Raw genomic sequence first — 24,336 nt, 5'->3', positions numbered from 1 at the left:
GTGCATTAGGTTGTCCCAAGATGATTTAATTTTTCTGAGACATTGAGGCAGAAAGTACACTTCTTCTCTTCCGGAAATAGTCTGAAAACGTTCCGCTCTGCACAGAGCTGCATGAGGTCAGAGCTTCCCTGACGAAAGACCAGAAGACCATCTGCTTAAATTAATAAGTTCACCAGTAAATAACCAACCATAATAGTCCTTTTGGACAAGCTATGAAGATTAAACCTGTGGGGGTCAAAAACTACCCCACCTTTGATTTCCATGCTTATGGGCATACCAGGAAGTCAGAATTCTTATCATATATTAGGGCACAGCTCTTTGACCCACCTTAACAATGTACGTTTTATGATTAACTCAGTTAGATACCTCATATGTATAAGGGATTTATATTTGACATGCCTTATAGAATCATATTAAGCAAAACATCAACACTAAGTGCGTTTAAATATGCACAGATGTCCTGATAAAGATCCCAATTTGTGGAGTATCCCGATTCTTGTGCCTTTAAACATGTGCATTCTGGTTTCAGAAACCTTTAAGATGTTATTGTGGAAATGCTCCTCTCAGTACAAACCAGGATGTTTTAGCATCTTAACATCTTATCCAGATCTCAGAACGCTGCCATCTCATCAACAACATGGAGAGAAACAAAGACACCCCACTGTGCACATCTGATCAGAGAGATGAAAGCTATAATGATTATGTAGAAGTTTGAATAACCATGTTTCTCAGTCAAGTGTTACTTAATCCATATGTGATCAAAACTGGTGTTTAAATCACTCAGTGTGTGTACACCGTCTCAAGTATGATGCTGTGCTTTAATATTAGGGTTCTTTCATACAAAACATATGAAGTGATTATGAGATATGATCTTCTGCTCTAAATGTAGCGATATGTAATACTTTCTTTAATGTTTTTCTCATGAATGTACACACAGTTCTGCACAAAGAAATGGTTTATTTATATATAATTAAAGTGAAAAACTGAAATATTTAGACTCTTTGGTTTAGCTTTGATGCATCCTGCTCTTTTTAGTGGTCTTTCAAATGCTTCTATAACTCGACCGTAGTCTGTCTGTCCCTTATTGAATTTTGCCCGAGGCACACACCTGCCGAGGTCTCAGAGATGATAGTGTGTCAGAGAGACATGAACTCCACGAAAAAGCTATGAGGTGGAGAGAATTGTTGCCACACCTACAAGAAGAGTTGAGGTGGAAATCAGGGGAAGGGTTAGCTTCACGCTTTAAAATGTCCCAAACCACAGCTGAAACTGAAACACCCAAACCGATCTCTAACTACACAGTACCTTGTCAAAGTTTTGGTTGACGAATAACAAACAAGTTAATGGTTTTTATGAGCGCCAGGGTTCCTTTGTGAAGATGGGAGAACCTCACAGAGGGAACTACCTTCAGTGCAGCACTCCACCAATCAGGCCCTGAAGCCATAGTGGCCAGACAGAAGCCATTCCTCACTAAATGGCACATGATGACAGCCTGTTTGGAATTTGCCGAAAGGCGTTTGAATTCTCTGAGACGATAGGCAAAACAGACTGAACTGTTTGCCCACAATTCCCCACAATGTGTGGAGGAAGCCAGGCGCTGCTCCCCACCTCACTGATACTGTCCCAAAAGTCAAACATGGCAATGGTAGCATCATTCTGTGGGGGTGTAGGGAGATTTGTCTGGGTAGATCAAATAAAAAGATGGATTCAAAGTAATACAGAGTTAATCCTCCATGAAAACTTCCAGGGGATCTCCACCTTGAGTCAAGGCGTACTTTGCAACAAGATGGAAATATACCACCAATAAAACAGGAGAGTGGCCTCATAAAAGCTGTAAAAGCTCTGAAGTGATCCAGCCAGGATCTGGACCTGAACCCAGCAGAGCGTCTCCTGAGAGACCTGAACGATGAGGAGCACTGATGCTCCTCATCATTCTGGTTGAGCTTGAAAGCTTCTGTCAAAAAATTGTTATGCAAATGATGGAAAATTAAATTTATTCTAATACACATTTTTATTTTTATGGTTTCAGCTTCTCAAGTGTAAAATAAATATTTTTGCTTTTCTTTTGACTGATTCTAATTGTTTTAATTGATCGTTGGCATTTCTGAGGTATGGAAAGTTGTTGAAAACAGTACAAATGTATTAAGATAAAAACACAAGCGTTGCACGAACTGACAAGATATTTGTATGTTCTAGAAATGAATGTAAACAAAATGCTTGGAAATCTGTGGCCCCTCAGCCAGCTGCTACACATTTCTGCAGAACACAACCTTTTTCTTCTTCATATTTCTACTTGTAATCCCTTAATTTGCATTTGACTGATGCTACTTTTGTGCACTTACTCAATCCAATTAGTTATTTTCAGAATTGTCCGACAACCGTCAGATGCAAGAAAAATGTCCACCAAATTTGACCTAATGCTCAGCTCACATACTGAAATGTGATTTTATACAACGCACAATGCAATTTAATGAGCTTATTGCGCAGCTAATTCTGATTTAAGACGCTGAAATCAATGCTTGTTGATTTTCCGTTCCACGTTTTCTAAACGATTAACAGATTATCGAAATATGTCGGCATTTCTTTGTATACTTCGGCTCGCCGTGCCAGAAGCCAAATTGTCTGTCCTAACTGAAGTGTCGGTCAACATCTTTGGGTGCTGAATAGAAAAATACTGCCAGTTTTGAGATTGTACCAGTTAAAAGGGCCGTGACACATGAATGGTGTAAAGCACCATACCCCCTGCAGAATGGAAGGGAAGTCTCTGAGCCATAAAACCTCTCTGTGAAAGCCTTTTCCTCCCGGGATTTATAGCCGTGGTAGGAAACCCCAACACAAAGTGACATTTGCTGATACAAGCTCACAGAATGAGACACTCCACGGTGGCAATACAGATGTCATTTGGTCTTTATTTCATAAGACAGCTGGGATGAGAGGCTGCTCTCTTTAGCGGTACATACATTTTTAGGTGAATGTGTGAGTGCCTTCTTTTTTTTTTTGATTGACAGACTTATACAGTCGTGGACACTTTTATTAGAGGTAAAGAAGTGTGAATAAATGTTTTATTCGTGCGTTTCAGAATGGCAGGGATCCCAAACAACATACAGTATGTGTATCAGAGGACACTTTTATTTGCACAATCAAGTGCTGACAGGATTGTGGCCTTTGAAAATATATTCTATTTAGAAAAATGTCCTTTAAAAACAGAGATACATGTAGAGAGTTGAAGAAAACAGACCAAAGGACAGTTTCAGAAAAAGTGCACATACAGTTGTCAAATATATCAACAATGTAATAATGGTCTGTATCCAAATTGTCTGAATCCAAGATCCAAATGAGGTTAAGGGTGGTTGATGAGGCTGTGAAACTGAATGAAACCTGAATATAATAGCATTTATTATAAGACAGTACAGTCTGATGAGTAGTTTCTGTTCAATAAAAAGTCATAAGAAATTAGATAGATTCCACTAAATGTCTTCCAAGTTCCTTCTATTTATCAATTTTTCTAAAAAAAAAAAAAAAAAATGAAGGAAAGTTGTTGCCAATTTCTCAAAAATAGCCTTTTTGACTTTGATGGTGAGGGTTGTGACTTGGAAAAGCTGTTGGAGCAAAGAGGCTGTCACAGAGGGACTGCCGGGGCTCAACAGTCTGCTGTTTATGATGAGGTGCAAATAAGTAATTTAATTCCGGGAACTCTTAAGTTTAAGGCAGCAACAGAACAGATGACCCAGAATCCCACTAATCAACTTGCACCGATCACAATTTGCAGAGAGACGGAAAAAGAGATTCTGTTCAGATGGAGTTTGACTGTGGACAAGCTGTAAATTTTAGGTAAGAAAAACACTGTATCTCACTGTAGTATTTTTGTCTCTCTGAGTTAGACAGATTCCTGGGAAAAATGTGGGAAAAGTTACCAACAGATGTACTGGATGGAAGGTTTTGAGCTTCCTCCAAAAGCGGATGTTTTAGATGAGAGAGAGTGACACCATGTGTTGACATGAGGTAATTCATTTTTCTTTTTAAAGAGTTTGATGGATAGAAACACTGACATTTATTTATGATGGTAAAAGTCATATTATCATGCCAAAATCCCCAAATTCTGATGGTAGGATGCAGATTTCAGTGATTCTGTGTGTTGCACTTTATTCCAAAACTCATGTACATCCGCAGTAAAAAGAAAGCTTTTACAGCTTTGAATTTGGTCAGTGATGTGAAACCTTGGAAGTGGGTCGAATTGACACAGACAAGATCAACAATGGCCCAACAACACAATATACGGCGCAGCCTCGCCTCGCTCTTTCTCTCGCACACACGGCTCTGTGTTTGAGCTGCGGGTCCCACAAACAAGGTGCAGGGTGTTTGTCTTTCCTGGGATCAGTAAACATCCTCAACACAAACAAGTTCCTCTGCAGTGAGAGAAGAGAAACTCACACCGTCGGGGCAGCTGCACTCTCACTCCACCTCCGCCTTTGATGTGCTTCAGAGAGCCCTGATAATGAAGGCTCCTTACATCTTAATTCTTTTAATGGGAGTGTGGATGTAACAGGTTGCTGATACCTGGCTGTCATTTGTCTTGGCTTGATGTGGACCACAGACAGATTTAAAGGAAGTCATAATTCTTGTTTTAAAGTTATGGCTCACGGCAAAAGAAAACACAGACATTACCTCATTAAAAGCTAACGTTGGCTTTATTCTTTATTTCAGTTCATGTAAAAAAAAAAAGACATAAAGAGCTACCTGCGTATCAATCAATCTCTCCACATTTTCTTAGTCCCAACATTTGTTTTTTACGTGACACATTTCACAATTCAGTGACAGCTGAGGACTATAGTTTCTGGCGGGAATAGGTCATTCGATTGGAACTATTATACTATATTTAGATTTGTAGTGAGGACATAAGACATCCACATTCATCTTGATGAAGGAATATATTTGCATTGGTCTTCGGTAACAAAAAGCTGTATCAGACATTGGTGAACCAACAATTCTGATTAGATTTAGTCTTTTTGTGTGAAACATTAACTCTCTTAACTTTTTTGTCACATTGAGCAAAAGATTTTTTTTTTTTTTACTTCTAGTTGCTTTTTTATTTAACTGTTGCTAAGGAGAAACCAAGGATGCTTTACTTCTACAGCAGCTTGCTCAGCCCTCCCTTTGTCCACTCCTTGCTAAAACAGATCCCTCCTCCATCTTGCTCTGAGCCACACATGGAGGCATTTGGCTCAGGCCGCAGCTTGCACCACAGCCCCAGGTCCTGTCTGGCCTCCGCATGACAGCTTTTAATCAGTGACTTATGGCTCAAAACCCACAGACGACACTGTGACATTCGAGCTCTTCTTCTGTGGACATTTGTAAAGTCACTCGAAATTATCGCCTGATTTTGGCTTACGCTGGCGGTAGTGATTAAGAAACAGATTTTTACATCTTTTATTAGCCTGGAATTAGATGGTCATTTACACGCAGTGAGGCGTTATTTGTATTTTTTGCTTTTAAAAACATCCCAGCCAAGCATTGTTTGAATGCTGTAATAGAGAAAAGCACCAACAAGCTCGTATGTTTGGGAGTCAGATGTCTTCCATGTGTAAATATGCCCTTGCCCCAGATGATCTTCAAGGACTTGCTTGTTTGTACCTGCTGTGTCATTCTGCTCGTCCACTCAGCATGACACCCTGTAGCCCCACATCAGCTCCTCTGAGATCAAAAGACTTCTGTGGTTCTTATCAGTTAATATTCTTGTCCGCCTCCCCTCCCCTTTGAGTCCAGTCTCCTCACACGGTTGACCTGGATGGTGCGCACTGTTTGTTACGGCCCCTTGGCCTTTCCTCCTCTTATCACCGTGATGGCGGGTCTGTGATAAGGCAGATCCAGCCTCAGGACAAAGGGAGGGAGCTGTCCACTCTTTGCAACAGTTGCATAACTCCGAGGCAGTAAAGCGGTTATCTCTACTCCGTGTATGTGGGCAGTGTGTTTTACACACTCGCAAAAGCCACAAGTGACGTATCTCTCACCGGTTTGTATCAATCAGAGATGTTGTGGCTACAAATAAACCATGTCGGCACACATAACAACCATATTAGTCTGACATATTTTTGATATTTTAGACATATGGATTTCAAAATTTGAGGAATTTGATTGAGGATCTATTTGTGTCCAACTTCTTTGTTGAAAAAAACCCACCGCATTTTGACACTGTTGTGTGTCAACCGCACGTGTTGCATATGTTTATGAGTATGCCGGCCAGGCAGACAGACGGGGGAGACTGGTGTCCAAAGTCACGACCCTGCCCTGACCTTAATGAAGGAAATGGTCATGCTGCTCGAGACAAAGCAGGGCAAAGGAGAGTCTGAGGGGCTGGATGGTTAGTCTCTAACAATGGGTCCGTGCTCTTAGAGCGTGGGCCACACAAAGGCCAGAGGAACCCCCTCCTACCCACTCTCACATTGGAATAGAGCTGGCATTTCACACTGCTCTGTGAACAGCCATTCAATCAAACTACTGTTTAACCTGACCCCTGGCCTACACAGAAATCAAGATGAGCCTGATGTATTTAGGTAACTGACCTGACCGACCTTACTTTAACTAACCAGCAGCCAGTCCTTCCACCTATTATAGTGCTTTCTGTCTCAAAATACAAGATGTGTTGCTCCGAATTCCTTTGAATATTCCTTAAAAGCATGTAATCAATAGGACACCCAATAAATAATCTGTCTAGTGGTGGCTATAAGAGGCAATAGCTCCCTGGGGATCAAGAGACACGACCAGACCCTCTGTCTGGGTCAGCTACCCTCGAGCCAGGGCTGAAGAAGCAACCACATGATCCCCTCTCCTCTGAATGGACTGCTCCTCCCCTCTACCTGTACATGGCTCGGATCAAGGTGTTGGCGCTGCATATCAAACAGACTCGAGTCTTTGATGTGGATGGAAACACAAACACTGATTTGAGCAAAGTCGTAACAGCTTATTTGTTCCCTTTAGTCATTCATTGAGCCGCTTGTTGAATGTGTATGTCTTCAAAGGGTGCTGCCTGCGTCGGCAGTACAGTAGCCATGGAGGCCCTGAGAGATGCCTGGCCTGGAGAGGTTGTGGAAAGGCCATCTGGCTTCCTCTTCCTTAGATTTGATATTGATTTATTGACTGTACATGGGAAGATAAGGGGACAACAGCTGCCAGAAGTTCTCCTTTCCATCTTCACAAACAATGGGCCTGCTGGTCGTCTGCATTCTGGCTAAATAGATAATGGATAAATGTTAGTTTAAAAAAAAAAAAAAAAAACAGAATTCCTGCACAAAATATAATTATATATGTTCAAAAAAATCCAGCCATAACTGGGTAAAAAATATATATATATTACACCAATTTGAGCTATATATTTAATTATCATACACCTAATCTGCTGTGTTAAAGGAGATCTACACGTCCATAGCAGTAACAGGAGTTTAATGTTAGTTGTGATAAAGATGGTTCCCAGTAATGAGGTGCAAAATTACATTCATTATTCCTAACAAACCCTGACAAGTTTTCACAGTCCATCAGAGAAATCATTAATTCAAAATGAAGCTTCTATGCGTAACACGTCTCCCATTCCTGTTAAGTGAGCCGGGAGAAGTTTGGCCTGAGCCTCACGGTTAGAGGTGTGAACATAGTGCTTCAGTGAATTGTAGTCATCCCTGATTTTTTCTCACCAACACACCCCCCACCTTTAGCAAAAAAAAAAGACACACACAGACAGACTGTAGTGTCAGCTACCCAAAGCCTGTTCCTCTTGACCACCCCCAGCCTTTCTTCCCTTTCCCCTCCCCTGCCAACACAAGCCTGTGATGTGACTGTCCCAGATAATGAGGTGAGAATTTTATTGCAGCAGTCTGTTAGCCTGGCACCAGCCTGCAAGCGCAACAGCCACGAAGGCCCTCGCTCAGGCTCTCTGGTGTTGGGCGCCCTCTGTTGATCGCCGTGATCTCACACTGCATGCACACACGGCTCGGGCAGCAACGCACTTCAAAGTGGGAGATCAAGGGTTGACTTGCGCATGACATCCAGAGAATGACAATGCCACAGCCAGCCTATAACTACTGCAAGGTGCCAGTTGTGGAGACACAAAGGCATCCAGGCAGCTCTCGCACTGTTTTTCCTCATGGAGGAAGTGCTCCTTCAGGAGGGGGGTGTACATACAGGAAGGAGGCAGCGCTCTGTCTGTGGTGGGCAGAGGTGATGTGTGTGAGGGGTAGAGGAAGGACAGCAGAGGAGACACAGTGGCAACAGATTGTTGGAGGTGTCCCGTTTGATTGCTGAAGCATTAATTGATAAGATACAGCATTAGTTGACATCACGTCACATATCTTTCAAGAAAGATATCCCATTATCTTGTGTATTATGAGACACACACAAATCGGAATGAGATCAAAGGACTTTGTAAGTGGGCTCCTTTGGCTTTCTTCAGTTAAAGCACATACATAAATTACTCTGAATTCTCCTGTTAACCTGCCATCCTGCATCTGTAAAATGGAACTGCTTTTACAGCTAACACCATTGGAAGAAACCTAAACATTAAAGTAGAATGACAGCATACATGCCAAACAAAAACTGCAACGTCTATAAAGAAAAAGCTGGGACTTTATGGCCTGACATTTACTGTGATTGTCTTTCATTGCAGACTGTATGAACCCAATATATTTTATGTTTAATCAACTTGATTTCATTTGTTGCACAACCATTCCTGTGTTTCAGGCCTGGGACAATTTCCAGCAAACATTTTGGACCGTAAAGCTTTTACTACTGTGTAATGTTGTCATTCCCACTCACAACCCTGCTATTTTCTCCTACTCCACCTGCACACGTGTTAAGGTGTGCAACAGTGCAGGGTCATCATTTCTTGACGTATTGCCTGTTGGGGACAGGTCAGGACCGCAGACAAACCAGTCCAGTATCGGTACCCTCTTCTTCCTCAGCCATGCCTTTGTAATGTGTGCAGAGTGTGGCTTTGCGTCGTCTGTTTAAGGTTGCTCAGGCTTCCCTGGAAAAGATCATCAATGCTGCCATCACAGAAGTGTTGGTGAGCTTTGCCAACCCCACACCAGAAAAGAGTCTGGCTTTTTCTGGACTTGCTGCTGACAATAGTTTGGATCAGACTTTTCATCTTTGGTCCAGATCACACAGTGTCGATTTCTTCCAAATAAAACCAAAAAAACATCTGGAATACCGATTGGTCTGAACACAATACATGTTTCTACTGTGTGATGGTTCATCCTTGATGTCTCAGAGCCCAGAGAGGTCGACACCTACTCTGGGCAATTTTAATATGAGGCTTTCTGTGCACGGTAATGATTTCAGTGGCTTTTGTGAATGTAAGTCCTTATTGTTGTGCTGGAAAAGATGTTCCCACATTAATCCTTGTCCATGTGGTTATATCAGCTATTAATGAATGATACAGTGCCATCTGAGGGATCTGACGTCATGGGTATCAACATGAAGCTTATGCACTGGAATTGCTCCAGATTCCTAAAAAAAATATCAAATGATGAATAAAATCTTTAGAAGTTCTTAGAGGAACTTCATATTATAAATTCTTATTCTTATATATTGTTTTACTCTTTTGCAGGCCAAAAATGCAATAACGGATTAATATTAACAAATGAACTATGGACTATTTTGGGGTTTTGTGTCGGCAATGAAAACATGTCAAAGTAAATTTAGGAAGATCTACATTTTTGTCAAACTTTCCATACCATCCTAACTTTTCCTAATTTGGGGATTTAGTGTCAATTTATCATAAATGCAGTTAAATTGGTTCTTGACACGGATTTTTTTAAAGCTGCAGCCCCACTCTCCACCCTTAGCGGCCCAATAGAGGAGGACTGTGATCAGTCGGTCATTTCCTCTGATTGGTTCTCTTATTCCGGGAAGCCTTAGTGAAGGAGCCAAGTGGCCCCGGGACAGTCAGATAGTGAGCAGCTCACATGCATCTGAGGTTGTCAGCCCGGCAGGGGAGGGAGGGACTCCTGGCAGGCCGAGACGAGGAGAAAACAAACATTGGGCCGAAACATGACAGCAACATCGAATCCCTGCTGATGAATACACTTTACAGTGAATCAGACATGATTTACAGTATGTTGTTGGTACAATAAAGAAAACAAGATAATGGATCAACCTGGCTGATGCAGACACATGACGACAGACTGTAGAAATGAAATGAACATAGAAGAGAATGAAAGAAAAAAATAACTCAGGGACCTAAAAACACTAATTTATTTTAATATTTTGAATCTGAGAACCCTGCTTCAACTTATATATTCTCACACCTTTTACTGTCAGCTAACAAAGATCAATCAGAAAGCCGGTGCACTGCATCACCTGTAGAGATAAAGTCACCTGTCTGAGTCAGCGAAAAATATGAGGAAGGGCTTCGTTAAACTATTTAAGCTATTTTTACTGCTATTCAGTTAGGTTAAAACAAAGGATTAAAAACAAAAGAACTGCTCTAACTTCAAGGACTAACCTTGAGTTTATGCTTACCTGTTTCCTGTTTTTATTGAATATGAAAGTGCATTTTTGCACCTATTTTTTTTATGCACATCTGTATTTTGTTGCATGTTTATGCATATGTCTACAAAAATGTTCAAAGCATGTTTGTTCTAAACAGTGAAAATATAAAACAGCAATTAAATACAAATGAACCTAAAGCCTAAAGACCTAAAGCCATTTTAAAACTGTAGCTATCTGAACTACAGGTGGCAGTCCAGGCCTTTGAGGGTTAACACAAATAAGCAGGCAAAAGTAACAATTTCAAATGTCATACATATGTATATCTCTTATAAATCAGAAAAAAAATGTTTTATACATACATACATACACACACACATATGGTTTTTAAAAAATTAAAAAAATTGGGACAAGGACAACAAAAGATCACAAAAGTTGTGTGTTGCTAAAGGGGAAAAGAAACTAGTGACACATGTCAGCAAAACAGATTAATAATTGTCAACAGGTGAATTACTTAATCAAGCAGTTTCTGGGATCTTATTGTACAAAAAAAAAAATGATTTGGGGATTTCATCCTCTGCTTTGTATGATATCATTAAAAGAATCTGATAATCCAGAAAAATTTCTCTGCATACAAGGCTGTGATATTCACGCCCCCTCAGGTGGCGCTGCATTAAAAGCAGACCCGGTTAATCAGTGCAAATCACTGCATGGGCTCAGGAACACTTCTGAAAACTTTCATCACCGAGCCAGTTACTGATGAATCAAAAGTTTGAAAGTCTTTTTTTTGGAAAACATGGACACACATTTACGAGGGAAAATGTTGACTGCACTTTATTAAGTTGACGGCTAACTGCTGTTTACTTTTGTAGATTTTATGTTAGGCAGGTCAACTCTTTAATCTAGATATAAATGCTGCTCATTCCCTCATCATTAATAAGAGGTTGTGTACACTTATATGTGTAAAATTGGGGAATTGGGGGTTGTGGTTTATATTTAGGTCAAAGAGCGCCCTCTGGTGTCCAGTGCTCTATGGTCGCACAAGGTGTCGAGAATTTGTAGTCACATAACACAGCTGGTCGAGACAGGAGTCGGGCACCTCTTCGCTGCTATAATTGGACTTCTGACCCGTACAAAGAGATCTTTTACTGACTCTCGAAGAAAACCGACATCCTCAGAGGACCACAGAGTTCGGGCCAAAAGGCCATGGCCTCGGTGAAGAAGGACAACAGACTGACGAGTTCTCAAAGCTTTATGTGTGTCGGTTTCTCCGGCTTTTTCAGCAAAACTGTCACGTCACCTCTGGAGGTGGTGAAGATTAAAAACCAAGTGGGAACATTTCACTGCAAGAGCGGTTTCTGTCAAAGTTTTGTTGTCGTCTACCAGAATGAGGGACTTCGAGCATTTTGGAAAGGAAACCTGGCTTCGTGCCTCCGGCTGTTTCCATACACCGCAGTTCACCTCACAACATACAAAAAGTAAGCAGACCCCATTGTAAAGTTGTCTGGCATCACGTTGTGCCGACTGTATAGACGCTTATAGGATTGTTAGTCTATAAATTAGCTTTTTAACCAACTTGGTCAGGTGACGTTGACTTGTCCGTGTTATTAACAGTGTAAAACAGCAGGTGAAACATATGGACCTATGCCGAAGAAAATGTGATATAATATTCACTTTAATTGGATTTTGTCTGACGTGATGAAACTACAGAAACGGGTTATTTAAAGTATTGTTTTCGTCTCATTCTTAAAGCTACAGATGTACTTCCTGTTTTACCGGACGAAGATCGCCTTCTTCTTTTCAGCCAATCAGAAGGCCTCATTTGCTCAGTCGATTTTTAAATCATGACGTATTAAACATGCCCTGAGTTTCGTCTCACAGGTAGTTTCTGAGTTACTGCAGTAAAAAGCTATTATCAGGAACGGTAACCCAGTTAGAAAACATTTTACAAAACACAACAATACAATAACAAAACAGAAGAACCTACAACTTATCACCAATCAGTTTAGGGTTGAATAGATTTTTTTTTAAATGCTTTTTATATGCTGTGCTACATTGATCTGAGTTGAAACAATTACTTGATAAGAGTAAAAGGACAGAAAAAAACATGATAATAACCTGTTTTGATAAAGGCTACTCATCATAGGAGACAATTAATCTTCAGGTCACGGCTAAAGTAAATGATAACAAGTGTGGTCAAGGAAATCTCAGATTACGCTGAACAATGTCTATTATATTTTGTCAGGTTTTTATCAGTGAATATACCCCTAAACTCACAGATATTCCTCCTTACAAATAAACATAAGAAAGAGATTTTAAAAGATACCACTAAGAAAGAAAATGTCAGATTACAGAAACCAAAACTGAAAACATTGTGTAGGCTTTTTGCAGAAAATGTGTCCAAATAATTGAAGCTGATCCACGAATGTAGAAACGTTTTTTGTTTGTTTTTTCACGTTATTTAAAATACTACAATGGCCACTTTGTATTTCCCAGTGTAAACAGTTTCTGGTTGTTTTTGTCTGTAAATAATATACTGAAATGTTTGCGATTTCTATTAAAGTGGGCATTATTGGAGCTCATTACCAATAATTACAAACATCTTGATTGATTAATTGCTAACAAATGTGAATTATAACTGTAACATACACACCTACGCAGTTTCATAGACTAATTTCTCTCGATTGCATTTTGGCCCCTAATTTTAGGTGCTGTTTACACATACCCGGGTATTTTGATAAACGAAGACCTTTCCCTTCGTTTGTGCCTTTCGTTTATACACAAACGGAGTTTTTTCCTCCGGCAAAAGTGAAGATTTTTTTAAAAACTCCGTTTAGCGTTTGTGTGTAAACTGGTTGAAAGAGACAAAAACGGAGTTTTCAGAATGGAATGCGGAGTTGTCGTCATAGTACAGAGCCCCGCCCCTGTCCGCCATGTTGGCAGGATGCTAGCGTGAAAACGCCTTTCTCTCCGTCCATTGTTTATCTGGCAAGCATGGAGGTACTAGCAGCATTTCTGTTTCAAGCTATACTTGCTTGTGTGATTTTGAAAATTACAGTCATACAATGTATTGAACAATAAAGACATTTTTCACGGCTTTAGCAGTTTTATAGTCCAGCGCAACGTGTAAAAGTAGCTCAGTCTCGCTATCAGTCCACACACATGAGCCTGGCGCCATATTTTCTTCTTGAAAAGGATCCGGAAGTTCTTCCTGTCAGCGGTTCTCTATTAGGCTTCTGATTGGCTTGTGTGGAATTCTCATTGTTCTAACACTGCCACCGTCAGGCTTGGCGTAATTTAACAGCTCTTGATAGCGTATTTATGTGGATCAATGTAGACGTGGTTTTTTTTTAAAACGGGGCTGTGTGCACCTAGTTTTTTTTTGCAAACGAAGGTTAGAAAATATGCGTTTATCAAAATACCCGGGTATGTGTAAACAGCACCTTACAATCTGAAATCTGATCATGAAAGGAAGTCCTGCCTGTAAGTCTGAGCTGAGGGATGAATGGTGTCATGTTTCTGTGGGGTAACTAGAGGACAAAACACACCGCAGCGCGGACAGCGTGACACAGGAACGAAACAAACACACAGGGCAGGGAGGAGCTGTAAACACAGCCATAATCCATCAGCGTGATAAATGCACTTGTCTGAGGAGGTGTCCGCTCACGCTTTTAAACACGTGTGTTTGTGTACACACCTCATCCTGAGCGGGCAAACTTCCCCTTGTTTTGTATGTTATGTTCCTCTTTTTCACACACACACATGATCGATTCACGTGCTCTTTCCGCACAAAGTTTCCTGTTAATGACCTTAAGCTAAATTTAAATCAGTAGATGACTGACTGGAGTTATTTATTCTTCACTTTAACAGACAATTTAGCGGCACAGTTAATACACTCATTGCATTGTTCAACAAGGTGTTCGTTGTCACTGGAGGAGGCCTGCGACTTCATTAGTTTTCTTACTTGTTAATTTGTCTTTTGTGAAACTAAACAAATCAAAGCAGGTCTGCATCATACTTTCCTGGACCAGTTCAAATGTATAATGGCCACTGTTCTCCTTTCCCAAACTGTAAATTATTCAAGTTAAGTGCAAGATAAACAAAGAAAATGAGCAAATCCTCTGATTTAAAAGAGCCGATTTAAGCTTTTTCTCCTTTAAACAAACAATAGATATTTTTAAACGAGTTTACTGCATAATGACTGATCTGTTAACAAGCATCCGGTGTTTCAACCCTAAATCATAAAGCTAATGTTCACGTAGCAGACATTAAACTTCAGTCTAATACCAACGCCGAAGAGCATACCATCAAGATCAAAGTGTTATTAATCACACGTTGCTCTCTTTGTGTGCAGGATAGTCCACCTTCACATGGATGAGTTGGGCTACATCTCCCAGTGGAGGGCCACATTTGCCGGTGGACTGGCGGGTGTTGCCGCAGCCCTGGTCACGTACCCTCTGGAGGTGGCAGAGACCAGACTCATCGCTCAGAACTGCAGGCAGCCCACATATGTTGGTGTAGCTCACACTCTCTCGAAGATCTACAGGAATGAAGGGCTGCACGCTCTCTACAGGGGATTTTCCCTCACTGTATTGGGTGTGTATGCGCACACTTGCATACTTGTTCATTTAAGGTCTGCTTTTCCATTTCCGCGTCTGGAACACATATAGTTTTGGGGATTTAGTGAAGAAATCCCTCAGATTTCCCCCTCGTGTCAGTGATAAGATTTACCGTAACTAACGGTGCATCTTCCTTGTTTGCAGGTGCGTTTCCCTTTTCTGTTGGATGCTATGCAGTCTACCTGAATTTGGAGACGCTCTGGCAGGAGCCTCCTTTTCGCTTCACTCCGCTGCAGAACTTCATTAATGGCTGTATTGCAGCAGGAGTGGCTCAGACCCTCTCGTACCCTTTTGAAACCGTGAAGCGGAAAATGCAAGTAAGTCACCAGAACAGTTTTCTACAGGTGGGTTTTAACTGCACAGTGTTTTGGGGCCATTTGTGGCCTAAAGAATAACACAAATGAAGGGCTGGAGAGAAGGGGCCAAATTTCCTATTAAAAAACTATAGATGTAAACGTCACCGCTCTGAGGTCATTTAAACAGCATGTTCTGTTGGGAGACAGGAGAAAAGAGCGGCTGCAACAGGCTGGCACTGGAGCAGCGTCATAGTAGGAGAAAATCAACACCTGTGACATCATGTTTCAAATTTAACTGCCTGCTCTTACTCATTTGTCAACACTTTTTGGTTGTTTCTGATTCTGTAAACTGCAAAAAAGGGTGCTGGAGATAATGCAATGCATGTTTTAATGAGATCAACCATTACTCCTCAAATCTCAGAGTTTCTCGATGAATATCTGGAAATGGTGACTGAAATTGGTGTGTGAGTGTAGGTGGCTGATTGTCTCTGAGATGGAGTCTCACTGTCGCCCAATGGCAGCTGGGCCCCTGCTTCCCTGAAATGGATTAAACGGGTATAGAAAATGTAGCTGATCCTGTGCACTTGGTTGTATTACCACTTTTACTCCAGATGAGGGCAGTGGGGATGTGCCTAACTCATAGATTTAAATAATAGATTTAGACACAGCACACTTTATTTATAAAGTCTTAAATACAGTTCATGGCCTAAATGGTTCACTGGCCAACTTTATTTGGCCATTCAGTGTTTTTAACAAAAAAAAAAAAAATCTAATTATTTTTTCATTTGAAAAAAAGAAAGAGGACATGGAACATCAGAGTAACACTGATATTAAAGTAATTTTCCCCTTAGATTTAAAGCCAGGACATTTTCTGTATGATCGTATAAAAAAAAGGTGCTCCCTTTAAGTCAAGTCTGAGATGCCTTCTGTGGGTTAGGAAGGACACACGGGGGGAACAATGGCGCCGCACTGACAGAATACTGCATCCGGTTCTTCAACAGCCTATTATTAGATACCACAGAGTTCAACAGCAGCTGGGAATGTGCATGTGCACCAGGTCTGCAGAAGCTATACATAAGTTCTCTAAAGATAGTCGGTAACTGTCAGTCAGCTGTAGGTTTTCAGTTTTATCAAACCCATGTTGCCAAACAATAAGGCAGAATTTCTTTCATCTAAAAACTTGATTTAGTGATTCAGTCTGTGTTATGAAAAGTTAAAGAGTTAATAAGAGTTAAATGTTAACGCAGGGTGGATAATGAATGACAGTAAAGACGCTGAGGATGTTTTCCAGAAGCTTGGGATAATGACTTAAGATAAGCTCGCTGTAGTTCAACTTATTTGCAAGCTGGACGTTTCCACTACAAATGCCAGACGACTCACATCTGACCTCCGCAGTCCGTGCCGCCCACATTACAGCTGGCCGGGTCTACGACACAATACAGGTGAACTCAACGACACTCAAGGTGCAAATGGCTCCACGAGAGGTTAAATATCTGGGAGTCCACCAGAGAGTCAGAACTTGTGGAGGTGAAATTACTTCGGCAACCAAAGAATTTCAGTTTCTCTCTGTGTAACATTTCAGCTCGTCATGACCTCAATGAGTGAGAATCTACAGACCGATCTACCAAATAGTCTTAAAACTGCCACCTCTGTATGTTCCCTATTTAGAGCCTTGAAACGTCTGAGGGCACATATCCTTTATTACATCACATGACAGTCAGCCTGCACGGATGTGTTGAGGTAGAGAGCACAAGACCCAGTTTCCCACTGGAAGTTCCCTCTGAGTGATCAGATATCTTTTGTCAAACCTTTTTTCTTTTGATATGATCACATTCACTGTCATTTATTTTGATTAGTTTGACTTTTCGGTCATTTCTTTTCTATCCTTGTCCTCACACCGTAATTGAAGCACAGTTCTACAGCTGCTTGTCGCGATAATTATAGATGGATTTAGACATTTTCACACTACAGCCCTGAAATGTCATAGAAATGATCCGGAGGGCTGTACGCAGCGCTGAGTTTGGATTTTTTTTGATGAGCACATCGATAACGGTCGCTGCTTCATACTCTTCACTTGGCCTGTATGTTGCTTTCCACTCGTGTGACGATAAACGTGACATTGATATTAATATTGGCACAAAAGCAGCCACCGAGGAGCCTCGTGTGCTGTAGGAGAAATGTCTCGCATGGTTTTTGCGCCGTGTCCCGCGTCCTCTGCGCACTCGGATGACGCTCCGGAATATTTCCAGATGTGAGAATGTGTCGTGATGGCAACTGTGGAGAGAGTCCGAGCCTAATTATCCGCACATTCTCCTGAAAATCTCCACTGTTCATTTGTGAAAACAGTCAAAGAAATGCTTCACCTTTTAAATATTAAAGCATCGTGTCTTTTGAAGCGTCACCCGACCTTCCCGGGTTTTCATTTTATTGGAACATTAGAACACTTTACTAATACACCTCTGCATATTTTCACTTTCTCTCTTCTCAGGCGCAGAGTGCCCGTCTTCCACATTTTGGCGGCGTTGACGTCCATTTCTCTGGAATGATCGACTGTTTCAGGCAGGTTGTTAAAAACAAGGGCGTCCTGTCACTGTGGAACGGCCTCACTGCTAACACAATAAAGGTAATTCTCCATCTGTACAGTATATTATTCATACGGCCACGGCACTGGTTTGCTCAATCTTTTGTTCCAACTGAATTGGAACTGAAATGGCTGCTCGTGTTCAGGATCATTGGTGCCTTTATGACAGCGAAGGGACATCATTGTAACCTGCGGCCTACGCAGTGGAGGGAATGGGGGCAGGGCATGGAAAGCAATGTTCGGTTTGAAATTCACGGCAGGAATATCATGAGCAAAGTGGAACAGCATGCTCCACTCTCCAATTTCAGCTGCAGATATCTTTCAGAGCTGCATGTTGTTTCACACATGTAACTCAACTAATTAAAAATAATAATGGCCGTTCCATGATGCAAATCTGATTGATAATTAAAATCAGACTGAGTGAAAATGTTATTCCACTAAGACGCACTAATCTCTCCCCACCTCCCCTCACAGATCGTGCCCTACTTTGGCCTTCTTTTCACCTGCTTTGAGATGTGTAAGCAGGTCTGCCTTTACCGCAACGGCTACATCATCTCACCTCTGAGCTACCAGCTCACACCGGGAGTCGACCAGAGCCTCGGGCCCTATGAGCTGCAGGAGGTCAAACGCTACTTGAAAAACAGGAACTTTGGGTCAAGGGAGTCGTCTCTGGGAAATCGCTGGTGAAGCTTCACGTGAAAATATTTCTGGTTCAAAGACAAAGGAAAAGACTTCTGACCACAATTGACCAGCAATTGACTGTAAAAAAAACAACAAAAAAACACAGAAAAGCAAATGAGATAATGTCATGAATGGACCGTCTACCTCTTTCAGAACAGTATTGTGTCATCCAACAGTGGTATTTGTTCACAAATTACTTTCTTAACCACAATTCATGATAGCTTTTATCATGTGCCTTGAATGTTGTATTTATTTTGGGGCTTTTTGCAGTTATTGCTGCATTAACTTCAAGTAGCGCCAAGGCCTATTCGCGTAAAAATCGGTTGCAAAATGCTTTCACAGTTGTACTTAAAAGCTGAGCGTTACGACCGTGAGAAAGTGTACCGCTGATGGTATTTTTTTTTTTTAATGTACAATGAGTGTGACATTTTGATGTCTTTGTAAGTTTTAAGTGTGCTATGGTCTGTCGTGTAAATACGCTAACGTGGATTTTGATGGAGGAAATGAAGCATTAAAATGTTTCTTCTCAACAACACATTTTTTATTCTTCATGCACTTGTTCCTTCTTCTTGGGCTTCCATTTTTCATTTCTAATATAAACAATGTCCGTTCTTCAGGTGGATAAAGCTACTCCCTGTTCAGCTGAGATTCGCTCTCTTGTGTGGGGAGTTTCCAGCGACAAAGCGTAATGTTGGTTCTGATTCTGACAGCCTACCTTCCACATACCATTCTATGAGTATGTTCAAGTATATTTTTCATGTTAATACCTTTTATAATGGATTACTGTGTTTTAAATCTCAATATGACTTGGCTATTTCTGCTCTGTACCAGCACCTACTTCACTACCTAATGTTTCAGCCTTGAACTTTAATGCCTCAAAGCACTTTGAGGTAGCAGACCACAGGCTGGATGAGTGTGCTGAGGCAGGTTCTGCCTGCAGTCAGTCAGCTGACTCAATCATGTCCTTCTCTCTATGGGAAACAGGATGACAGCCAAAGGACGTCAACAGATGGGATGACCTTTACCCACCATAGTGTTTAGGCCCCAGCTGCTTCACACTGACACTTGACTCGACCTTGAACTTTAAAAACACAAACAAACAAAACCCGTGCCCAACACAGACCCCTGACTTCCGCTGAAACGGGATTCAGGACCACGCCAAACTGGCTCAGTAACGGATAAAAAGTTCACTCCTGTGAGGCAAAAGTCGGCTTGTCGCACATTTACTTCACCAGTGACCAAACACAGCAGCAAACACCGCTAAATAGACGCGGCCCAGACCCGCCTACTACTCTCACAACTGCCCAATCACGAACAACACTCTTGTGTTCACGTTCCGTCTCGCGTTCAGCCTCCTTAAAATCCCCTCAACTCCACATTGACTTCGGCCATTTCAACTACACCGCCGAACAGTACCGAGCAGGCAGCGGAACAGCACCCGAAGATGAGTGAAACAGCCATTTCCTTCGCCAAGGACTTCCTGGCCGGTGGTATCGCCGCTGCCATCTCCAAAACAGCTGTAGCCCCCATCGAGAGAGTCAAACTTCTTCTCCAGGTGGGTGTTGCTCTGCCCTGCAGGCGCCTGACGTGACACTTCAGTTACTGATGTCAGTTTGATGCGGCACGCTGGAAAAGTCCAGATGCTCATTTTCAGCATGTTATTGCTTGTGTTGGGACTTTTAAGGGATGGAGGAGAACTCTAAAGGGGATGCAGTGGTAAAGATGTGAAATAATGTCAATAGATGCTGCGGTGCGAGGAGTAGAAACTGGGTTATAGATTTATAGAGTTGCAGCAGCTCTGCAGGCACAGATGAGGAATGAGCAGAATCAGACCTGTTACGTAATGTACTGGCCAGAAAGCTGCAGTGCTCTTAGGTGGAAATGCAATGACTTAAAACAGGCACGGGGGATTATCTTCTGCCACTGTGGTGTTTTAAAAAGTACTCCGCTTTCATGACGGATCATTAGTTTAGGCAAGGTCACAGTAAGGGTTGCGCCATGGCTTTTCACTGCTGCAATGGGCCTGGATTCAGCCAAAGCAGGAGGAGGAGGAGGAGGTGGGGCTGTGAATTGTTGAATGGATGCGTAAAGAGTTGTGCTGACTTGTCTAAATCTAAAACAGATGGCAAAGAAAGGGGGTTCTAATGATTGTATGTATGTGATCTCCATTTTAATTACAGGTGCAACATGCCAGCAAACAGATTTCCGCTGACATGCAGTACAAGGGCATCATGGACTGCATCGTCCGCATCCCCAAAGAGCAGGGCTTCCTTGCCTTCTGGAGAGGGAATCTGGCCAACGTCATCCGATACTTCCCCACGCAGGCCCTCAACTTTGCTTTCAAGGACAAGTACAAGAAGATTTTCCTGGACGGTGTGGACAAGAAGAAACAGTTCTGGAGATACTTTGCAGGTAACTTGGCATCCGGTGGCGCCGCAGGAGCCACGTCGCTCTGCTTCGTCTACCCCCTCGACTTCGCCAGAACGCGTCTCGCTGCTGATGTCGGCAAATCGGGACAGGCGCGCGAGTTCAAAGGCCTGGGAGACTGCTTGGTGAAGATCTCCAAGTCCGATGGCATCAAGGGTCTGTACCAGGGCTTCAGTGTCTCAGTGCAGGGCATTATCATCTACAGAGCTGCTTACTTTGGGGTCTACGACACAGCAAAGGGTGAGTTTTTACTATCTCTCTCCTTCAGCAGATTAACTCCAGTTTCTGTTTGAAACTTTGGTTAATCTTCCTGGTTGACCTTTCTCTTGCAGGCATGCTTCCAGACCCCAAGAACACAACCATTCTTGTGAGCTGGATGATCGCCCAGTCTGTGACAGCTGTCGCCGGTCTCGTGTCCTATCCCTTCGATACCGTCCGTCGTCGTATGATGATGCAGTCTGGACGGAAAGGAGGTGATGAACCCACTATATCGCAGTGTAACTCTCTGTTTTTGTGGACATGATTAAGGTCTTTACGGTTGTGTTTCGTCCCCTCAGCTGACATCATGTACACGGGAACCATTGACTGCTGGAAGAAGATTGCACGTGATGAGGGCTCCAAGGCCTTCTTCAAAGGAGCGTGGTCCAACGTGCTCAGAGGCATGGGCGGTGCCTTTGTGCTCGTCTTGTATGATGAGCTTAAGAAAATCCTCTAAGTTGACTTTGTATGTCCATTGTTCATGTTGTGAAGTTTAACTGTAACATATCTTGTACATTTGGAAGGACTTAAATGCCAATCTATATTTATAGGGACCAACTAGTATTTTTTTACTAGTTGTACTGGGGGAATCTGTTCTGCACTCTTCTCTTGGCCCATGATTTTTTTTTTTTTTTTTTTTTTTTCTGTTTTGCCCCTTAAAAGAGTTTCATTCCCTAACCACAGGAACCTTGCCAGAAAAAGAGAAATAAAGGCAACCTACTGAGTGAACATCCCGTGTGGTTTTGAAACGCAATGCCATGTATGAAGGATGTCTTTGCAATCCAAGTGTCCTTGCAGTGCATGTCCTTAGACCTGTTGCTTTTGGTAGCCATTTGGCAGCTTCTCAGGAGAAACGTAATCCTAGAGCTGCAGGTTGTAGTTGGGGGAAAGCCAAAATCAGCTGAGAAAGTTGACCTGACCGTACTAAGACGCGGTTACAGAAAAGTGATATGCATGAAGTTTATCAATGTATTACACATATGTGCGAGCAGAACATTTGCGTGAGGGACTTGCTATAGAGAAACAATCAGGACTATCTGTAGTGAGGTGGATTATTCCAACCTTCTAAATATACTTTGATTTCCTGCCAGGCATCTTCTGACTCCCAACTGGTGTGAATGAGGACTTTGTCCTTGATTTGTTGGACCGTTTCCCAACACGACACCATAGATGTTTACTGTCACAGTGAAGTGATCTCTTCCTGTGTCACTTCACCGTGTATTTCAAAAGAAAAACTACAAACCCCCCCACAGAACGAGTAGTTCTTTTGAGACGGATTCAAGTGGAAAAAGACTCCTTTAGACAGTTTCCCAGTTGGATCTGCTGCTGTAACTCAGTAACTGATGCGTATTTTAGGAGGTGCCATACACTGGATTCCTCTTGAGACATGATCTTGGCCGGTGTAAAGAGGCGCAGGCTTTGAGCCAGTTGTGGCCTGCGTAGGGAAGGACATTGTGTACTTCTTGGGCTCTAACCAGAGTATGTACCACCCCTTCGTTAACTGTAATCTCTGTCCTTGTGCTTTCTGTATAAATATAGGACAGTTGTAGTACAGGTTTAATTGTATCTACAACACTACAGGTACTGTAGTAGAATCCAATTAATTTGTGTTTATATATGTGTAAACTTACTTTAGCTTTGATATCATTCTTCACCATTTAAAGAGCTTTTGCCTTTTGGGAAAACCATCTCAATTTCAGGACTAAAAAAAAACAAATAGGGCTTTTGGAATAATCTGAGTGAATGATTGAAGCTGTTTCGGAGTATTTGAAGCATATGTCGGCTTTCAAAGTTAATCAAAAGTTTAGTTCCATCTCTACAGATGTGTCCTCAACATTTTTTATTCTTGGCCCTTGTAAAAAAACAAACAAAAAAAAAACTCTAAGTCATTAACTTCTTTAAAAAGTACCCAGATTAATCTAGATGAGACACAATCCCCATGTTTTGATCATGCAACCCAGACAGATTCTGAATGGAGAACACAGCCTCATTTTAGCAACGCTCTCAGATTACGCGACCTGCTCGGCTGGTCACCGTCTAATCTCTCTCCAACTGAGTCGCAAAGTCTTGAACATGACCTCTGACCCAGTGAAATCAGTTGACCGGTCCAATTCCTGAAAGCCCCTCTCAGCAGGTAACACATACAGATGATCCCTCATTCACTGAGCTTCTGTGCCATTACAGCTTTAACAGGGATCACAGCCTTTTACACACCGTCCTTCTTTAGCTTATAAACACTGACTCTGAGGTCACATGGTTAACAAGTCAAACAGCTGCATTTCACTTTCACTGTCACTAAAACACGTGCCGTGCCACTAGGCAGCAATGATCGCAATTATGTCTGGATTAATTGATTTTCTTTTCTCCTTTTATAATATAAAAGTGCATGTTTATCTGTAAAATGAATAATGACACATGCTGACCATAGTGTGTGTGTGTGTGTGGGGGGAATATTGATCAACTTTTGATAAGTTTATGTTACAGCCATTTATGTTACATATAGTTTCTCTCATATTCCATTTCGAGGCACCTGCCATTACTCTTTTATGTTTCAGGATGCTGAGATCAGGCAAGTGTTGAAATCATTTGAAATAATTAATTCAAAAAGTACTCCCCAATCTATTTTAAAGCAAAAAAAATCCCACCTTTAATTTATTCATCTAACATTTTACCACTTTTGGGTAGTTCAGCTTGTTACGATGCAACATAAAGAACCTGAAATACTCTCCATGCACATTCATTAGGGAAATGTCAAAATAATGTCCAAGCTCATATTTCTTTCTTAAACACACTTAGAAGAAACTTATAAAGTAGCAGGAAATGGAAGCACACACAACTAAGATGCTGTAGTTGAGTGAAAACAAACGCTGGCCTTTTCTAAAGAGCGGCATAATAATCAATGTGCTTCTCAACATGCAAAACTAAACATCACTAAATCTCTGCTCCCTAAGAGCCTTCTGTCAGCCAGACTGTTACATAATCTCAGCTGTTACACTGA

At 41.7% G+C, this 24,336-nt stretch overlaps 2 protein-coding genes across 2 annotated transcripts; both read left to right on the top strand.

Annotated features, from left to right (window-relative positions):
- The first annotated feature begins 11,509 nt into the window (after positions 1 to 11,509).
- slc25a43 (solute carrier family 25 member 43) lies at positions 11,510 to 19,186 on the top strand. Its single transcript, XM_075481628.1, has 5 exons — positions 11,510 to 11,954; positions 14,831 to 15,072; positions 15,240 to 15,412; positions 17,880 to 18,014; positions 18,447 to 19,186. Exons 1-5 carry the CDS (start codon positions 11,683 to 11,685, stop codon positions 18,657 to 18,659), a joined length of 1,035 nt encoding a protein of 344 aa, XP_075337743.1. The 5' UTR covers positions 11,510 to 11,682; the 3' UTR covers positions 18,660 to 19,186.
- A 670-nt stretch (positions 19,187 to 19,856) lies between these two features.
- slc25a5 (solute carrier family 25 member 5) lies at positions 19,857 to 22,067 on the top strand. The gene is made up of 4 exons (XM_075481629.1): positions 19,857 to 20,208; positions 20,834 to 21,320; positions 21,413 to 21,553; positions 21,638 to 22,067. The coding sequence occupies exons 1-4, from the start codon at positions 20,098 to 20,100 to the stop codon at positions 21,793 to 21,795; spliced, it is 897 nt and encodes a 298-aa protein (XP_075337744.1). The 5' UTR covers positions 19,857 to 20,097; the 3' UTR covers positions 21,796 to 22,067.
- Positions 22,068 to 24,336: the final 2,269 nt, after the last annotated feature.

The sequence above is a fragment of the Odontesthes bonariensis genome, chromosome 13 (assembly GCF_027942865.1).
Source record: "Odontesthes bonariensis isolate fOdoBon6 chromosome 13, fOdoBon6.hap1, whole genome shotgun sequence".
In the NCBI taxonomy this organism is placed as follows: Eukaryota; Metazoa; Chordata; class Actinopteri; order Atheriniformes; family Atherinopsidae; genus Odontesthes; species Odontesthes bonariensis.
This window is presented reverse-complemented; position numbering and strand designations above follow the sequence as displayed.

Bases quoted from the DNA above. Each gene is read 5' to 3' on its own strand.
- slc25a43 (XM_075481628.1), top strand. From the start codon at position 11,683: ATGGCCTCGGTGAAGAAGGACAACAGACTGACGAGTTCTCAAAGCTTT. The intron at 15,413-17,879 runs GTAAGTCACCAG...CTCTCTTCTCAG, and splicing joins CCGTGAAGCGGAAAATGCAA to GCGCAGAGTGCCCGTCTTCC. The intron at 18,015-18,446 runs GTAATTCTCCAT...CTCCCCTCACAG, and splicing joins TCACTGCTAACACAATAAAG to ATCGTGCCCTACTTTGGCCT.
- slc25a5 (XM_075481629.1), top strand. From the start codon at position 20,098: ATGAGTGAAACAGCCATTTCCTTCGCCAAGGACTTCCTGGCCGGTGGT. The intron at 21,321-21,412 runs GTGAGTTTTTAC...TTTCTCTTGCAG, and splicing joins GGTCTACGACACAGCAAAGG to GCATGCTTCCAGACCCCAAG. The intron at 21,554-21,637 runs GTGATGAACCCA...TCGTCCCCTCAG, and splicing joins GCAGTCTGGACGGAAAGGAG to CTGACATCATGTACACGGGA.